The following is a 17,905-nucleotide window of genomic DNA, read 5'->3' on the forward strand; positions in this document are numbered from 1 at the left end:
TGCCTGGTGATGTGATGACTTGGGGATTGGGAGTGCCATGGAAGTGCTTTTAAGGCCCTCTAAAATGTTGCAAACTGGGGGGTTTGCAGGACGTAGTCTCGTGCCGGTGGGATCGAGGCAATCTCTGGATTTGTTTTGCCTAATGCTGAATCCTCTCAAACGCTGCGGGTTTTAAAGTTTGACTCAGACCTCAAAGGTTACTGGGGTTTATTTCTCACAAAGAAAAGAATATGAGAGGGGGAGAGAAATTCAATAAAGAACTGGGTTGACAAACAGACCAGAGTAGGAGGGAGTTAAAGATCACACTAGGGAGACTGCAACAGGAGCAGAGAGCAGAAGAGAGGAATGTTGTAATGAAAACCTACCTAGAGGCAGGCTGGCTGGCTGTCTATCCCCATATATGTCCATCTGTCTAGATTCCTCTCTGTAGATGTCTGGCAATATAACAGGGTCATCTTTAAAGGTCAGCGGGCCTGTGGCCAGCTTCAATTATCAGATCCAGCTGGAAGGGGTCAGGTGTTTTCTAAGAAGAGCTAAGAGAGCTCAGTTGGGAGGCGGGAGAGCTAGAGATGGAGGTTAGTGCTTGTGGCAGGCACTGGAGTTAGGGAGAAGAGATGCATGGGGAAAGGCCCCTGGGTTCTGCGGCCTGCTTGGGTTGTGAGTTTTGTGTTTGAATGAATAAACCACGTTCTGCTGTTGGTCTTTCCTGGGCTGGGGAGACAGGCCAGCAGACCCACACACGCCCGTTGGTTCTCAATGTCCCAGCCGTTCATTTCACCCTAGGAACATAAGGCAAACACAAGAAGTTGTCCCACCCCGATGCCGCATTTCACTCTGCCTGTCTTTGCTCTTTGCCAGGGAGCAGAGAGTCACCGGAATCATTGTCTTTGTCCTGACTGGGATATCGGTCTTCCTGGCTCCAATTCTGAAGGTAAAATTTCCTCTTTCTACTTCACACAACATTCTTCACTGCACAGTTCGCTGTTGAAGGCCCAGGGGTCCAGTCAGCATTCAGATAACTATAAGACACCAAGCAGAATACAGGTCTGTGCTGAACCAATGGCCCAGTGAGGTATTGTTGGATTACGGTGGAAAGCTCTTCTTTTTTTGCCTTCTGGATAACTGTGCCAGAGAAGGGTCTCGGAATCCCACAGTATATTATCCCATGCACTAGATCATAGCCTGGCTCCCATTCCATTTTGACTCCATTTCTTGAAAGGGTAGGACATGCTCTCCTTTCTTGTGAAGTTATTGAGTTCTCTTTTAGACTGGCATGAAGTCCACCTAACACCCCGTTGACAGGTAACTACTGGAACAAATTGGGCTCGCTATGCTATGTGCCATGGTCACTCAGAACTTCATGTGAAGAGAACACAGATCCTTCTTCTCCTTGCCACTTGAGCTAAAGGAGAATCTTCTTTAGTGATATAGGGCCTATGACACACAGTTGTGCAGTTCTTTCTGTCTCATAGAAGGAACACTAATCAGTTGACCATAACAGTAATAGTCTCTTCTTGATATATGAGTACCAGATAAATTCAGGATGGCTTTGACTATTACAGGGTTTATAAATGAGTGTTAGCAATTATTTTCAGAGTTACCATCAGATTTTCTAGGTCCTGTACAAACAGCAAACAGTGATCCGAAAAGTAGTAAAACATTGTGGCCCTTGGTAGCTCACTAATGCAGCAGCAGATTAGCCCCTGGGCCAACGGGACCCATGCCCAGGGGCCCCGGGTCAATTGGTGGGCCCCGGAAAAATAGGTGCCCCCACCCACCAACCTGCTCCCCGTCAGGAGCACGGGAGGGAAGGGACGGTCCCAGAGCCCAGGGTCCAGCCTGAACCCGAACATCTGCGCTGCAAGTTTATAGCCCCTTTTAAAGCCCCATAGCCCAAGCTCTGCTGATCTGGGCCAGCCTCAGCTGTGCCGTGGGTCTTTTATCATAGTGTAGATCTGTACCCAGTAACTCAGTTCTGGGAACCTCAGCAGAGTGTCACATTGGCAGATGGTTTAGGGGGAATTCAGGACTGGGAAGGTGTTGGGGTCACCCAGCAAAAAGGAACTGGGCGGTGGGAGCCAGGAGGTAACTTGCGTGCTGGCTGTCTGTGTCAGGGCTCTGAGCTACACCAGGATAGCATTTTACGGCACCCGGAGTAACAGGGCAGGTGGTGACATGACCCCTTACAGGTGTGGCTTGACCTCCCCAAAACGTCAGAGCAGTATCCTGTTTGCTCAGCTCAGATGTGGTCCACTTCAAGTCAATCACAGTAGAAACGTTTGAAAAGGGGAAAAAACCTCCAAATGTAGGGCTCAATTGAGACTTTAGTAAGGGAGAGCGTGTGGCTGCATCTCCCCAGAAGCAACCCTAGGCATTCGTTTTGCCTCTTCTCTATATGGTATTTGTAGTACCCTGTCACTACAGCATCTATCTGCTTGATTGTGGACCAGGATTGTTTTTCAGCCAGGATTTCCCCCGGATGTCGTTCTGGACAAACACTGCTAGAAATGTTCTTTCTGCAGTGGTTCACAGGAGACATCTAAGCACCGTGTGCTTCTTTTTCCTCTGCCCACAGTATATTCCGATGCCAGTGTTGTATGGTGTCTTCCTCTACATGGGAGTTGCCTCTCTGAATGGCATTCAGGTAAGAATTTAATCTGTGTTACTGAGCTTGTTCCCTTCATGTGCTGCTACCATATTCCCAGTCTCCATCTTTATGCTCCTCATCTGTTTACACCACTTTGATAAAAACGGACTCGTCTATTGCTTATACCAATGCTATTAGCTGCAGAGGAAACTGAATGGACCCACGGGCAACCTCCTGTATGGTTAAGGGTGGAATTGGGTCCTTCCAATTGCTAGAGAGATCTGTAGTCAAGGGGAGGCTCGGAGCACTGAGAGTAAATGAGATACACTTCTTGGGACCTCTGTCCGTTTTAGGGTTTGGCCCATCAGCATAGTATCTGAGCATTTTCCACATAAGGAAGATTGGCTATAAGAGAATTTCAGGGAGTCTGTGGCTCTTTGCCCTTCCTCAGTTATAGAAAGCTCTGCTTTGGGGAGAGGGAGAGGGCAGTGGTTGATGCTATGAACATCATTCTGTTTATGGTGGAAAAGCTTTCTCAAATCCCTCTTCCCTTCTGGCGCATAATCCACCCCTCCCCATCAGCTGCAGACTTGCCTTGCATTGGGAAACTGACACAGAACCTGGAGACCGAGTGAAGGTCCTACAAAGTGCAGGAAGATTGACTCATCCAGACACATGGTTTATTGCCTGACTGATTAAGGGCTGTTCCTGGAAAGGAGAGACTGAAATTTAATCAGGCAATATTTGAAATTACTAAAACGTTGAGCTTGAAAAGAGCCTTTGGCTCAGGACCAAGAGTTGGCCATTCTAAGAACATTCTGTGAGCACTGCTGGATTTAGCTGGCTGTGGACCCAGGGATGCAGCAAAACCCTCCGTGGGAATCACGCCCTCTTGCTTCACTCTGAGCTCTGGAGGGTGGTGTCTGAATGCAGACGTCCCAGCTCTTGTGGTGCTCAGATACTACAGTGATGAAGGGTGGATGGATAGAAGTGGGGTTGGGTCAGTTGGACAGGAGGATACACAGCAATTCCTTAAATGACCAGAATTTTTTGACATCCAATTCATGTTAACCCAAAGGATAATTTCAGTTTAAACATAGTGGGACAGAGTTTATCCCTGGTGTAATGTCACTGACTGTAATGGTGTTATCGGAAAGGAATTTGGCCCATTGAGTCTTAATCACTTTGGTTTGTTTGTTTGTTTTGTTTTTGAAATGGAGGTTAAAGCTATATTTAAGATAAAATTAGGCTCCAGGTTAATATGGTCTGAACTACAGAAACTATTTTAAGGCAGATGCTGTAGCTTTAGCTCCCAAGAGCATAAATACGAACTGAAGAGTTTGTTTGTGGAAACCACGGTTGAGTATTAGCACTGCACAAATGAGGAAAGATCATTTTCCTGGCTAATGCTTTATATAATTAGAACATGGGATTTCCAGAGCAGATCCCACTCCTGTCTCTAGCTGTGATCAATACCAGAGACTTCAGAGGAAGGTAACCCCCCAACTCCTATCCAATAATTCACTTGGCCAGGCATGCGGTGATACATTTGGCAGGGAGGTAGACAGGGGCTGGATTTCCTTCCTGACCTCTAGTGACAATCAGTATATGCCCTGAAGCATGAGATCTAATTACCCAGTCTTAACATGTGCAACCACAAACTGGATTGCAATGACCCTCTCCAGTTGAGAGCGTATTGTGTAAAAGATACAAAGAGCTGATCTAGTTCAGAAGGCATTATTCAGGGGGAGCTCTCTGGCCTGTGTAATGCAGGAAGTCAGACTAGCTGATCACAATGGTCCTTTCTAGCCTTGAAATCTGTGTAGCAGCCCATTGGGCTAGAGCTGAAGTCCTCATTCAGGCAAATCTCCCATTGGGCTTAATGGGAAGTTGGCCTAATTTGGGGCCAAGTAAGGACCATTCTGAGCCAAAACCTTTGGCAGGTGTCCGTGCAGCACTCTTCTCTCCAGCCAGCTCTTGACAGTTGCTCGTTTCAGAACCAAGCCCAGCTCAGCCTTTCCTCGAGGATGGCGAATAACACACGCCTTTTCCCTGGCAGTTCTGGGACCGCTGCAAGCTCTTCCTGATGCCAGCCAAGCACCAGCCTGACTATGCCTTCCTTCGCCATGTGCCGCTGCGCCGGATCCACCTCTTCACCCTGGTGCAGATCGTCTGTCTAGCCATCCTCTGGATCCTGAAGTCCACTGTGGCGGCTATCATCTTCCCTGTGATGGTAGGGCTGCTACACAAACTTGGGGGTTCCTTGGGACAGCTGGTGTGGGGAGGGGGTGAGCAGCTGGGGTCCCCATGCGGTCCCCTCCGCTCCATCCCCAATAGGGATACAACCACTGATCTTCCTGGGCTTTGTCTTTATTTTTAAATAGAGACCAAAGCCTTAAGGCAGCAGGTCTGTTTTTCTGAGTGTCAAAAGCCTTCTCTCAGCAGGTCTTCCCAGCTTCCCCCTAAAGCTCAGCCTTTCACCATATCCTTGAGTTGGGACTAAAGAGACTAGCTCATCTTCCTGGGATGCCGTCAGCACTCCACAAAGTGACCGGTATTAGCAGGTGCCTTCTCCCAAGATGAAAGGAGGTGTCAGCCTGGGGCTTGACATACCTTGAATCCCTTGGTTCCAGTCATTCAGTACTTCTGATGCAGATAGATTACATTCCATAAAGTTTCCCTCATGGGGAGTGTTTCATGTAACCAGCCACGGTTTTCTCTGGGGCTGCCAAGGTTTCATAGCGTGTCCTGAGGGGACAGCCACTTGTCTTGGTGCCCGCAGCCAGAAGCTCCAGGCCCCCTTCTCTGTTCTGCACTGGTCGGCCCCGCAGCTGCCCCTTCCCCACTGTGTTTTGTCGCTATAGCGCAAGTCAGAGTCTGTCCTGTTTTCTTCAATGGACTCTAGACATGAATCTGGATCTGTTCTGTCCATGTTGGCAGTGGTGGTTTAAATCTCTCTCCCTTTCCCCCCTTAGATTTTAGCCTTAATCTTGGTGAGGAAAATGCTGGATTTCGTCTTTTCCCAACACGACCTGGCCTGGATTGATAACATCATCCCCGAGAGGGAGAAAAAGAAGGAAGATGACAAGAAGAAGAAGAAGAAAGGCAACAAAGGGGAAGAGGAGAGTGAGGATGAGGTGTGTCCATGCTTGGGAGAAACAGCAAGGGGCTTACAGTCCATTAGTGTTACAGGTGTTCAGGGATGTTAATGTCACTCACTGGTTCCAGTGCTCAGATAAGGCCCTTAGGATTCTCCCACTTGCACAGCAGTTCTGTTCTGAAAAATAGTTCTGTCCAAACGGTATTGTGAGGGTCCATGTTAATCATGCCTCAGTTTCCCCATCTGTAAAATGGAGAGAACGATACAGACCTCCTTTGAAAAGCGCTTTGAGATCTACTCATGAAAGGTGTTTGAGAAGAGGTAGGTGGTGGTGGTCCTGTCTCTTTGATTTGCAGATTCAGTGTGCTCAGTTTCCAAGTTGAGAAGGTTTTTTGGTTTTTTTCAACCTGCCAAAGCTTGCAACTGGAAACTGAGAGTCAAGCAGGGTCTCTCTTGCATTATCTCCCAGGAATAAAACCACATTTTCCCCTCACGGACACCTGTGCAGACCTTCTGTGAAGAGCCCCAAATGCAACTGATTGCAATTTAAACAATTCTGTAGATGATGCAGAAGAAGCAATACAATCCAGCTCTCTCTCTCGGGGTCGGGTTGGCTCCGATGGGATAACAGGAATCAAAATCAGTAAATACCTGTTTATAGTACTAAATTGAGCAGGGCTCAACACAAACAGGGAGCAGATCTGCTAAGGTGGTACCATCTCTTACACAGTCACTCTTTGAGTAGAACCACACTTGGAACACAATTTGTGTTCCAAGTAGGGTTGTCAGGTGTCTGGTTTTCGACCAGAGTGTCTGGTCAAAAAGGGACCCTGGCGGCTCCGGTCAGCACCACTGACCGGATTGTTAAAAGTCCGGTTGGTGGGGTTGGCAGGCTCCCTGCCTGGCTCTGCACGGTCCCAGAAGCAGCGACATGTCCCTCTGGCCTCCTAGGCGGAGGGACGGCCAGGGGGGCTCTGTGTGCCGTCCCTACCCTATGCGCTGGCTGCAGCCCCAATTGGCTGGGAACCGCAACCAATGAGAGCTGTTGGGGCGCCACCTGCAGGTGGCGGCACCGTGCAGACCTGCCTGGCCACACCTCTGCCTAGGAGCTGCAGCCGAGGGACATGTTGCCACTTCTGGGGAGCCTTGCAAGGTAAGCGCCGCCCAGATCCTGTTCCTCACACCCCCTCCCACACCTCAACCCCCTGCCCCAGCCCAGAATCCCTACCCTCACCCAAATTCACTCCCAGAGCCCGCAGCCCACACCCTCCGCACCTCTGCCCCAGTCTAGAGCCCCCTCCCGCACCTGAACCCCTCATTTATGGCCCCACTCCAGAACATGCACCCCCAGCCCAGAGTCCGTAGCCCCCTCCGACACCCAACACCTTGCCTCAGCCCAGAGCTCCTCCCGTACTCCAGACCCCTCTGTTCCACATCCCCCAGCCCAGAGCACCCTCCTGCACCCCAGAACCTGCACCCCAGCCTCAGCCCAGAGTCCCTGCCCTCACCCTCTCCTGTACCCAAACGCCCTGCCCCAGCCTGGTGAAAATGAGCGAGTGAGGGTGGGGAAGAGCGAGCGATAGAGAGACGGGGGTTGGAGTGAGCAAGGCTTGGGCCTCACAGAAGGGGTGGGGTAGGGGGCAGGGCAAGGGTGTTCGTTCTTTTGCGATTAGAAAGTTGGCAACCCTAGTTCCAAGTCTCTCCAATGTTGTTGCAGGGTTACAATAAACAACCTCCAGGCTTAGCAAATCCATTATCCCCACAATGAGGATACATGCATAACATCCGTTAGCACTAGTGACATGTCTCAAGGGCTGTCTAGAGCCCTTTGCTGTTCCACAGTAACTTGGTCTACTGTCTGCGTCACCTGAGTAATAAAAGCACGTGGCTGAACTAACAAAACACCAGCTTTAGCCTTGAAAATCCTTAGCGGAGTTATGGATAGAGATTGGGAGCTAAGGGAACCCCTCCTGTGGATTCTTCTTCTCACCGTATCACTGAGACAGCTGCACTTCCCATAAAGAACTTTTAAGGCGAAAATGCAACCGTGACTAGTACCACTTCGTGTTGTATAAATGGAAGAGAAGGGAAACCAAAAATCTGATGGCTGGACTGTCAGCAAAGGGCCAGGAACAGAAAGGACTCTTGGGTACTGAATGCCAATGAACCCCTCCAACTACACTACCCCGTAAAAAGGAGAGTCACAAAGGGCAGTAGGCACCCGGCTTCAACTGGACTTGGGCACCCAGTGTCCCATTTGTGGCTGCCTGTCAGCATGCTTGGGAAGGGTGAGGGAGAGCACCTACTGGGGGCCCCGATTCAGGAAAGCACTGAGGCATGTGCTTAAGTCCTTTTGACTTCACTGGGACTTAAGTGCTGTCTCGAATAGGGGCCTGAGTGAGCAGTTTGGGGATAAAGGATGATTTCAAATATGTTTTGAATGCTGTGTTCAGTTTTGGTCACCTCATCCTCAAAAGTCCTAGCAACCAAAATGATTAGAAGCCTCAAGGGAAGGACTTCAGTCAGGTGGGAGACTCAAGAGAATAATGAATTCAAAAACAACGCACTTAAAATGAATAGAAAGACCTGCTTTGTTAATTCAATGCATAATTAACCTGTGGAACTCACCTCTGCAGGATAGTATTGAAGCAATTGTCTCCGTAAGACTCAAAGGAGGAGGCATTTATTTGACTAAAACTAGCAGTGACAGTTATATTACTAGCTAAGGTAAAAGTTACAAGGGCCATCAGGGTTTATGCTTTTGGGCATAAACTGATCACCAAACTCCTTGTGTTTAAGTATCTGGATGAAATTTTGTAGACACATCCGAGCTTTACAAACTATGTGGTTTATTTCCCCATTGATTCTACCTATGTAGTCTCCACTTGCTGTTTGAATTGGATACAATGGTTCTCTTCACTGCCTGTCTTAAACTGATGCATAGCATTCATTGTTAAAGAGCTGCCACATTCCCCCTACCTCCCCCCCAGAGCTGGCTGCATTTTAGTGGAGGGTGACTTCTGTGTGTAGGAGGATCTCATTTATCCAAATATCTCTGACCCAGAAATCTTGCTTATTCTAATCTTAGTTATGTCCACTTTTGTGAATTATTTACCAAGTAATGTAACTCTCTCATCCAATCCCCTTGTTATAGCCAGATGTTTCTGATGTCCCCAAACCATTTCAAATAAATGGTGTTACCGTAGTTTATGTGGGATCCTTTAGCATGAATGGTGTTAGAAATGTAAGCTATTGTTATGGGCAGGCAACATATTACCCTGATTAATGTTAATTGGTGTTACTGATGCTGATCTTTCCACCATGCAAATAGATACATAGATGTCTAGGGTAGGATTTTCAATGGGAACTGGGTACCCAATCCTTTAGACTCCTTTGAAGATCCTGGCCTTCTGCCATATGCATAAGAAAGATTCATTTAATGTGGAAGGGCATCTGTATTTTCATCAGCATGAGTATGTTTTCAGGCATGCTAACCCCGGACACGTCTGTATGAATCAATGTATTCACTGGCTCTTCCCGCTTTTTTCCCAGCCTCGGTTCCCAACTCCCTCAGTTATAAAGATCCCAATGGAACCCGTCCAATCAGACCCCCAAAATGGTATCCATTGCATTACCAGTAAGTACAGTGCTTAGGTTCCAACGTTACTACCATTTACTAACCCTCGACAACTTGCTCTATTTTGCGACTAATCAAAGTCTAACCAAAAGCAGGTGCTTGGCTTGGCTTGTTTTGAAGCTGTAGATATGTCTAGATAAGAGGTCCGCAAACAGGCTTGAGGAAAAGAACACACACGGATCCGTCAGCTGCTTTTTAGATCTAAACTTGATTTTAAAATTGTTTTGCTGCCTGAAAACTCCGCATTCTGGCCTAGAAATGCCAGAAACCTCTCTCAAGAACCTGTTCCTCTGGGGTTACCAGCCCACAGGCGGACCAAGAGCCAGGAACTCCGTCGTACTAATCCTGGCTCTGATACTGACATACTGCATGCCCTTAGGCAAGTCACTTTCCCATAGCAATGGGTGCATTTATCAGAACCTGGATGGAGAACAAACCTTCTTGTGCCTATTTCCCCATGTGTAAATATGCAGAGGATAACACTTTAGCTGCCCCATGGCAGGGGGGATGAGAATTTTGTTTGTTAATGGGTGTACAGTGTTGCTCATTGTGCACTGGTAAAGTGGAAACTGCTGCTTGCTGTTAAAGATTCAAACATGCCAGACGGTTTGGGAGTCACGAGACCTGGGTTCTAGTTACCGTCTCCCTGTGGGACGACAGGCAAATGACCAGCAGCCAAAGGGGCCTCTGATTTTGGCTACCCAACTTCAGGCACCTCAGACATGGTTTTCAGGAGTGTTGGGCACATGCCGAGCTCTGTTGGAACTGCGGGTGCTCAGCACCGGAAATGACAGGTCCTTTTGGGGGAAATGTTCACTCTGTCTTCTCTGGGCCTGTCCCCTCTGTCATTGCAGCCTGGTACAGGAAGCCGTGACAGCCCAGGGAAATCATTAACCAAAGCTGCATTTGTGCACAATAGACTCGTGTTCACGTGCATTTGTCTGGTTAAAGGTGACTCCCTTGCGTTCTTGAAAGCCAGCTGTGCTAATAGCCCTCCCCCTCTGCTGTCTCTCCTGTCCCAGGCTACTGCAAGTCAGAGGGTTTCCTGAGTCCTTCAGTAAAACGTTATCTTCTCACTTTGGGAAAGGGGGCTGGCTTATTTGGAATGTGCCTTTTTCTGGGGGAGACTGGTGGAGAGCCAACGCTTGCTTCTGAATGTTCCCAAGTTCCGCTCCACTCCAACCTCCCCGATGGTGTTCGCTGCGTCCATCTCTCTTGTATGTGAGTGGGCTTGAGGCACAGAGCATCCAGTTACTGGCAGTGCTTGTACTGGGAATTGCCAACTCCGCTGCCCTGCGAGGGGAAGGGCTGGCCCAAAATTCAAAGAGCCAGGTTCCGAGGTGGAGTCTGAGGACTTAAAGCCGGCATCATTTACTGTGTGGTCTCCTCAGTGTGTGATCGCCACCATCTTTGACTCGCCCTCTTGGAATCCCTCAGGCTCAGTGAGCAAATTCCAGATGTGGTGATGTCTGGGGAGTGTTAAGTTACCCATCAACATGTCTAAGTTGGTGTAGGCTGCACACTGAGAGGCGCAGCAGAAGGCGTAAGATGCACCGGCTCTAAATTCAGTTACTGTCCTGTCTTTGGCCACTCATGTCCATCTGATCCACCTTATCCTATGAGATTCCTCTGATGTCAGCCATGTGGAGGCTGAACTTCTTAGAACCAATAAATTATTCCACACTGTGGTATCCTGACACATGGCCTGTCACAACTTTTGCTGGGATATTAGGGAAAGGCCTTTACTTCTCCTGGAAGAGAAATAAATGGTCAGCGTTCATGTCTGGTTCTCTGTAGCTGTCCTTGTTTACGGTTCCTTCTCTCTTTCCTCATGGTCGCTCTATGGGACAGTCTCCTCTGGGGTTTCACAAGGACTAAAGTACTTACGGTCACAACTCCCAGTGGGATTTGGGCACCTCTTTGCCTTAGGCTGCTTTGAAAACTTTAACCATAACATTTAATCTTCTGTTGGAAGTGAATTGGGACTTGCCATTGTCGGCAACTCATGCGGACTCCAGGCTTTATCCAAATGGCACCCCATTTATGGCTTCCGGTTCCTATTTAGATGGAGATTCAGGATATTTATTGGCTCTCTAAATAGTCCTGTTTCCAGTGAGCCCGGACTCTCCCAAGTCCGTTCTCCAAGAGTGAAACTCCTTCAGTATCAATCCTCTGATCTATTGTCCTTCAAGTGTCACTGAGGCAATTGGCCTCCATTTTTGTTGCAAGCCTTGTAGAGACAAATTCTACTGATCAGTGGGTTGGCAATAGGCTACACAGGGCCTTTGGGCTTGAGACAGGTTTGAAGCCAGCCTGGCTAGATTGAGATGCAGAGCTGATACCATCTGAGGGGTGTTTTCTTGCCTATAAAAGAGAAGTTAAGAGTCTAGTTCTGTTCCCAGTGGATAGAGTCCAGCATCATCATTGGCAATCTCAGCAGGAAAGCCAGCGATTTGAATTGTGACGTGCGCTGAACTTCCCTTCCCTTTTGTCTGATAAACATGCCTTTCTTTCATGGCTCTCCATCAAGAGGATCCCAGCAACCCTGAACTTGGGAGCAGTTTGCATCTGGATTGAAAGGTTGAACCCCAGGCCTACAGTGTGTGGATTCTGTGGCTAGCTGGTGGATTTATTTTTCCTGTTTGTGAGGAAACCAATGCCAATTCTTTGAGCGGAATCCTGTTCCCATTGCAGTTAGGGAGAGTTTTGCCAGTGATTTCAATGGGATCAAGATTTGCCCCCAAAGAATAAGCACTTAAGTGATTTAGGAGCCTAGCTTCCATCAACTTTCAATGCAATTTAGGCTCCTAACTCCAAAAGCACTTTTGAAAATGGCACTTAGGCTCCTAAGTCACAGAGACACTTTTGAAAATTGCACCCTTTGACCCTACATTTACTAACTAGCAGAGATTAGCTCCTTTTTGCTTTTCCTCTAGTTTTTTGTTATTTGCCCAAAGTTAAACTCCCTAAACCCACATTTTGCCACCTAAATAAAAGTGGCTGGACTTTCAGAGTTTCTGAGCTCCCACAACTCCCATTGAAATCGATGGCTGCTAGAGGCTCTCAGCAACATTTTACTTGGGTTCCTAAATCCTTATTTAGGCACCTAACTTGAGGCTTCCATGCTCGAAAAAGTGAGTTTAAAATTTTAAAAGGAAAACCTAGTCAGATGAATCCGGAATCAAAGAGCTAAAAGCAGCAGATTTCTGTATCCACGTCTCCCCTTTTGCATCAATTAGGGGATGATTTCCAAAGACACAAAAGCACCTCGACGTTCAACAGAGAGTTGGATGCTTAACTCCCATTTGCGCCTTTGACGCTCACTCCCCTTTGTTGCCGTAGTCATTTAAAAATGCAGTATTTCCAATGGTTTTTTTTCTCCCACCAATTAGTGGGTGGAGGGAGATGACCATGCAAGTTCACTGAACTTATGGTTGAGGTCTCAGGACTCATTCCTGCATAGCCCCAGCTGTGCAGTGCCGTGCCAGCCTTTTCCCTCTAAATGGGATGGTCTCTGGGGATTTTTTTTTGTTTTGTTTTTTGTTCCTTCCTCACCCTGAAACGGTTTCATATGCATCTGTGTTTCCCTTCAGGAAAGAGGTCCTCCAGCTGGAGCTTTGCGTTCTGATTCCTCTCCTAACGGTTCAGACTTGGATCGCAGGTAAATGACATTTAACAGGCTCATCATCCCTCCCCAGTGATAAGCCCTATCAGGCACCTCCATGAGTGTGAACGCCAGGCAGGAATCAGAATTGGTTCAGGCAACAGGAGAGGGTCTAGTTAGGAGCAACGGGGTAAAGTGAAGGGAGGGAAAACTCAGGCTGATCGGAGGAAGAAAAATTCTAACAATGGACTCTGTGGATGGAATTCACCCTTGTGCCAGCACAAGGGCCCATCGGCCACTTAAATCACAGGGGTTTAAATGGGGCATCAGGCCTGTGCTTGCCTTCTGCAACGGGGTGATTTATGGGTCACGAGGTACGACTGCAGCTTGAGCAGACATACCTGAGCCAGCTTGAATCTAGCTAGTTTGGATACCAGAGAAGTGAAGCAGATTGAAGCTAGCTTGGGTATGTCTGCACAAGCTGCAATAACTCCCCATTGTTGCTGAGAGAACATACCCTAAAGGGTATAAATTGCCTCTCAAGGGCAGTTGTCACCCCCTTGCTTGGGAGATTTAAAACAAAGCTAGCTAAAAGCACTGTTTAACTTGCTGTAGGAAGCACTGCATCGGCCAGCGGGTTAGTCTAGAAAACAGACTGTCTGTGGCCCCGTACCATGGCTGATGGTGCTTGAATGAGCCAACACACTGCTACAGTCTGTTGGAGAAATGATGTCTGAGTTCAGTTAGGGGGTTGGATGTGTGTCTGTCGATAACAAAGAGTAGGAAATAAAAGTCTCTGGGTCCCCTGAATCATACAATCCCTTGTGACCAGACCAAGTGTATGATGCTGGTTCAAATCCAGCACAGGTTGTTGCTGTCTGCTGGCCCCGCGGTGCCTGTGTTGGCAGAGCTGGGAGATCTCAGTCTGATTTCAAAACTGTCAAGAGAATTCATATGAATTGATCCCTTCATTGGTAGAGAAGCCAAGGACTGAGCTTCCTCCCTCTCTTGGCTAGTGAGTCCTTGCATGGCAGGGTGAGAAAAGCTTGTCAGTACTACACCTGTTCCGCAGATAAAAAGAGGACGTTAACCTCCAGGGCTGTGACCTGCATACCGGTCCCTGCTGTTTCTTTTTAGGTCCCCTATGATCTGTTGATTTCTAGGTTTTGGGCCCCCTTCCTTTGCTTTGATTGATTCTACCCACCAATCCCAGTTATCAAATAGGCTGATGTGTACCCACCAGCATGAAATTTGTGATGCCCTCAAAGAAAATGGGGATTGATGTTCCTATGTGTACTGCGTCTGTAGTACCAGCTGTCAGGATCTTCTTTCTGTGTACAGCACCTTGCAGTCTTTTCCCATTAGTGTGACTATATTCGGATGTTGTGACTTATGGAAATAGTTAAGCAGAGATTAAACTTCCAAACGGGAGTCAGTGAGAGTTAAAGATAAGACATCAATCTTGCATTCAGATTTTTCTGGATTGTAGGTTTTTTGCTGCACCATTCCAGATATATGTCATTAGCTAGGTTCTGAAACGCAATGAGTCAAATTCAGCCCTGGCGTAACCCCAGTGAATCTGTTCTGAAACATGACATCTTGAAGATCAGATGGAACTTTTATGCAAAGGGACGCTGTCCCATTAAGTTGGTCTCGTTGTTTTGGACTTTGTAAAAATGGAGCTTTTATTAAACAAAAAGGCTGGTACAAATGATTCCATAATGTTTTTTAATTTTAATTCTAATGGAAACTTGGCTTTTTAAAGCCAATCAGGATCCCCCTTACATCGCTAAAGATTGCAGCATTGGATTTGATGCATGAGATCCTGAAGGTGAAATTGATTAGGACCTGATTGTTAGCAAAAATTAAATTGATCGGTGTGTCTTCGTTATCCCAAATGAGAGACATGCAACAAGCAAAGGGTGCAAATTAGACTTTTTTTCTTTCTGATTTCATAATCAAGGTCTCATTTGTAACATAAGTATGGAAATTTGTTGGATTTTTTTCTAATTAAACACTGCTTTGTTTAACCTCATTAGAGAGAGTGAAGTGGCGCTGTTCTCCCAAAGCTAAAGAAAATTTGACTTGAATCAGGGTGAACAGAGACATGAGCGGCCTTCGCTGTTTGCCAGCCAGAGTGGAAAACGTTTTCAGCCCCCTCCTGCCTTCCCCACCTTCCTCAGTGGCAGCAAAAATTAAAACCAGGCAGTCAGCTGGTTTGGCAACCCACTCGCCCACCCTCTAGAACTGGCCCTGAATAGGGATATGTCAGTCCCATACCTAAATTGCACTGCTGTGTAGATTTCAGAGTAGCAGCCATGTTAGTCTGTATCCGCAAAAAGAAAAGGAGGACTTGTGGCACCTTAGAGATTCACAAGTTTATCTGAGCATAAGCTTACGTAGCTCACAAAAGCTTATGCTCAAATAAATTTGTTCGTCTCTAAGGTGCCATAAGTCCCCCTGTTCTTTTTGCTGTGTAGATGTTGTTGTTTATCACAAAAAGTGGACACTAGGGGGTAGCAGTTAAGCTTTACTAAGAACGTCATCATGGAAAATTTATCCCAGCGGCACGTTTTACATCGGCGCAGCCCACTTTCACGAAGGAATTGCAGATACACCTGGGCAAAAGCACTAAAACCCCAGCGTAAACAGCCACACCGACGGGTGCAGGCGAGAGGAGCATTGGGTCTTCTCTCCAAAAGTTACTGGGTTGCCAGACAGATTCCAAACAGCCTGGTCGTTTAAGTCACAGCTATTAAAGGTCACAGAGTTTAATGCCTGAAAGAATCACCAGATCACCTAGTCTGTCCTCCTGCATATCACAGGCCACCAATGCTGCACCCAGCACCCACATACTATTCATTCATTGCGCTGTTCACAACCACTGATGCCATCAAAACGGGGTGGGGGGGGCACAACCTTAATCTGTAGCCCCTCCTGCTGTGTCAGTCCCCCTGCCAGTGCACCAGAGTGCTAACTCATGGAATCCCCTGCTCTTCCAGCCCAGGGCTCCCGTGCAGAGCTTGGAGCTGACCCACAGCACCCCTGCTATTCCTGTCCTCTATGGTTTTGCTGTTGTCGTAGCAGATCAGAGCAGACCATGTCGCCAGAGCAGATCTCATCATCCAGAGAAAGGAGTGGGGGGAAGGGGAAGCCCAACCATAATGCACCTGAGAGGTTGCAGAATGCTGCACATAATGGAAAAAAATGTCCTTTCTGCTCCTTGCTCTGCTGAGTACTGACCTCTGACATAGCAAATTCCCCAGGCTGTCTGTGTATCTGGCACGGGCAGGTAATCTGGTATTTCTGCATCCCCCTTGCCATGCAATATCTCTCCACTTTCCAAAGTGGCACATGGAGAACTAAGCCCCAGTGGCGCTCTCTGCTCTCCCTGCAGCTAACACTCCAGGGGCCACGCAGCGTCTAATCAGGTGGTGTAGTGTGACATGCAGGTGTTTTAGTGAGATGGGCAAAGTTCAAAAGGCCTGGAGGTCAGGTCAGATCAGATACTGGGCCGAATTATCCAGAGCTCAACAAAATTTGGGCAGGAACTCTTGCTGGAGAGAACTGTCACTTGTGAAAATTCTAGTATCTCCACTTCCCTGTTGGGCCAGAAATACCCCAGGAAGACGCTTTCCCCTCTGGTAGTTTAACAGCGGTGGTCCCAGAATGAATCTAGGGAGCTAATGCTACAAATGCCTGTAGATAGTAGAATAAATACCCGGAGGGATGATTGGATGTGTAAGACTGAGTAGATGGGTAGGCTGTGTGAAAATGCCTAAAAAGGAAACAAGAAAAGTTTTAAGTTTTTTTTGTTTTATTAAGTACCAGTTTTTTTCCTCCTTCAAATCTGAGTATAAGGTGAAGGTTTCTTCATATTTTCCTTCAACTCTTAGTGCGGTACAGCAGACCAGTCCAGGAGAAATGGAATGGAGTTACAAAAGGGAAAGTTTAGACTGAATACCAGGGAAGAGCTTCCCAGCAATGAGATGTGGAATCTTCTCCAGAGGGTAAAGGGTTGGGAGCCCCTTCACTTGGGCCATTTGTAACAGCGCACTAGGAAATGCCCCATATGCAATAATTGTGCATTGGCATGGGGGACGGACCAGATTGTCATTGGCTTTGATCCTTCCTTTGATGGCAATTTTCAAGATTTGGCTCTAAATCTGTAGAAATCCTGTCCCCAATCCTTCCCTTCCAAAAACTTTAATGCTTCGTGCGGCAACCCTACAGCTGGATTTTGGGAGCTCGTTTTGGGAAGACCATCCCCTTACTTGACTGAATAACTGTGTCCCACTTTGAATTCATTGGATTGTTGAACCTCCAGTTCTCTTGTCTCCTCCTTTCTTACTCCTGCTTCACGTGAAGGTTTTGACCCTGATACTGAAGCCCTTTCACTTCAGAGCACCCTCATCTGCATAATAGCAGCACTGCCAGCCCCCGGCACTTGAAACAATGAATTGGCTTAAAAAGCATGAGATTTTTTAAAATAATTTTGGGTTTGTTTTTCTTTCTGCTCTTAAGAGTCTTTAGGTTCATGTTTTCTTGCCTTTCTCCTCAGCCATGAGCACTGGAAACTTCCTCTCTATTTTTAATGAAAGCTGAGCTTCTCACCTCATCACATGATTCCAGGAGCTGGGGCTTTAGGGAAAACATCAGGTATCCAAGACTTGTAATAAAATCATGAGAGTTGGCAACACTGAAATAGAAAGAAATGGGCCTGAGCTGTACCATTCAGGTCCAGATCCGCCAAAGTTCAGATCCTGGGTTTTGGTTGGGCCTACAATAAATATGGTGGGCCAGTCACAGAGTTTGGATCTGCTCTTTCCCGGGATTGTTTTGCCCTGGTGCAGGTGTTGACTGGCTGGGTCACAGGCCAAGATGCTACTCTGCAAGGATTAGATGCAGTGGTCGTGCAAACTGAACAGTGTGATTCTTAGAGTCTCACATTCCTAGCACCTTGAAGCTAGAACACTA

The 17,905-nt window shown here is 47.4% G+C and overlaps 1 protein-coding gene across 10 annotated transcripts in view; it reads left to right on the top strand.

Annotated features, from left to right (window-relative positions):
• SLC4A5 (solute carrier family 4 member 5) overlaps positions 1 to 17,905 on the top strand; it is a 126,911-nt gene that overhangs the window by 101,869 nt on the left and 7,137 nt on the right. For 6 of the 10 annotated variants that reach the window (XM_073325096.2, XM_073325097.2, XM_073325092.2 and 3 more), the window contains 5 exons: positions 859 to 931; positions 2,576 to 2,644; positions 4,647 to 4,820; positions 5,563 to 5,724; positions 12,918 to 12,985. In XM_073325096.2, the coding sequence (XP_073181197.1) occupies positions 859 to 931; positions 2,576 to 2,644; positions 4,647 to 4,820; positions 5,563 to 5,724; positions 12,918 to 12,985 (546 nt within the window). Of the gene's footprint in view, positions 1 to 858; positions 932 to 2,575; positions 2,645 to 4,646; positions 4,821 to 5,562; positions 5,725 to 9,239; positions 9,325 to 12,917; positions 12,986 to 17,905 lie in introns of those variants that run through there. The other 4 variants (XM_073325095.2, XM_073325100.2, XM_073325098.2 and 1 more) reach the window with 3 other exon arrangements.

Source organism: Lepidochelys kempii, chromosome 26 (genome assembly GCF_965140285.1).
Source record: "Lepidochelys kempii isolate rLepKem1 chromosome 26, rLepKem1.hap1, whole genome shotgun sequence".
NCBI lineage: Eukaryota > Metazoa > Chordata > Testudines > Cheloniidae > Lepidochelys > Lepidochelys kempii.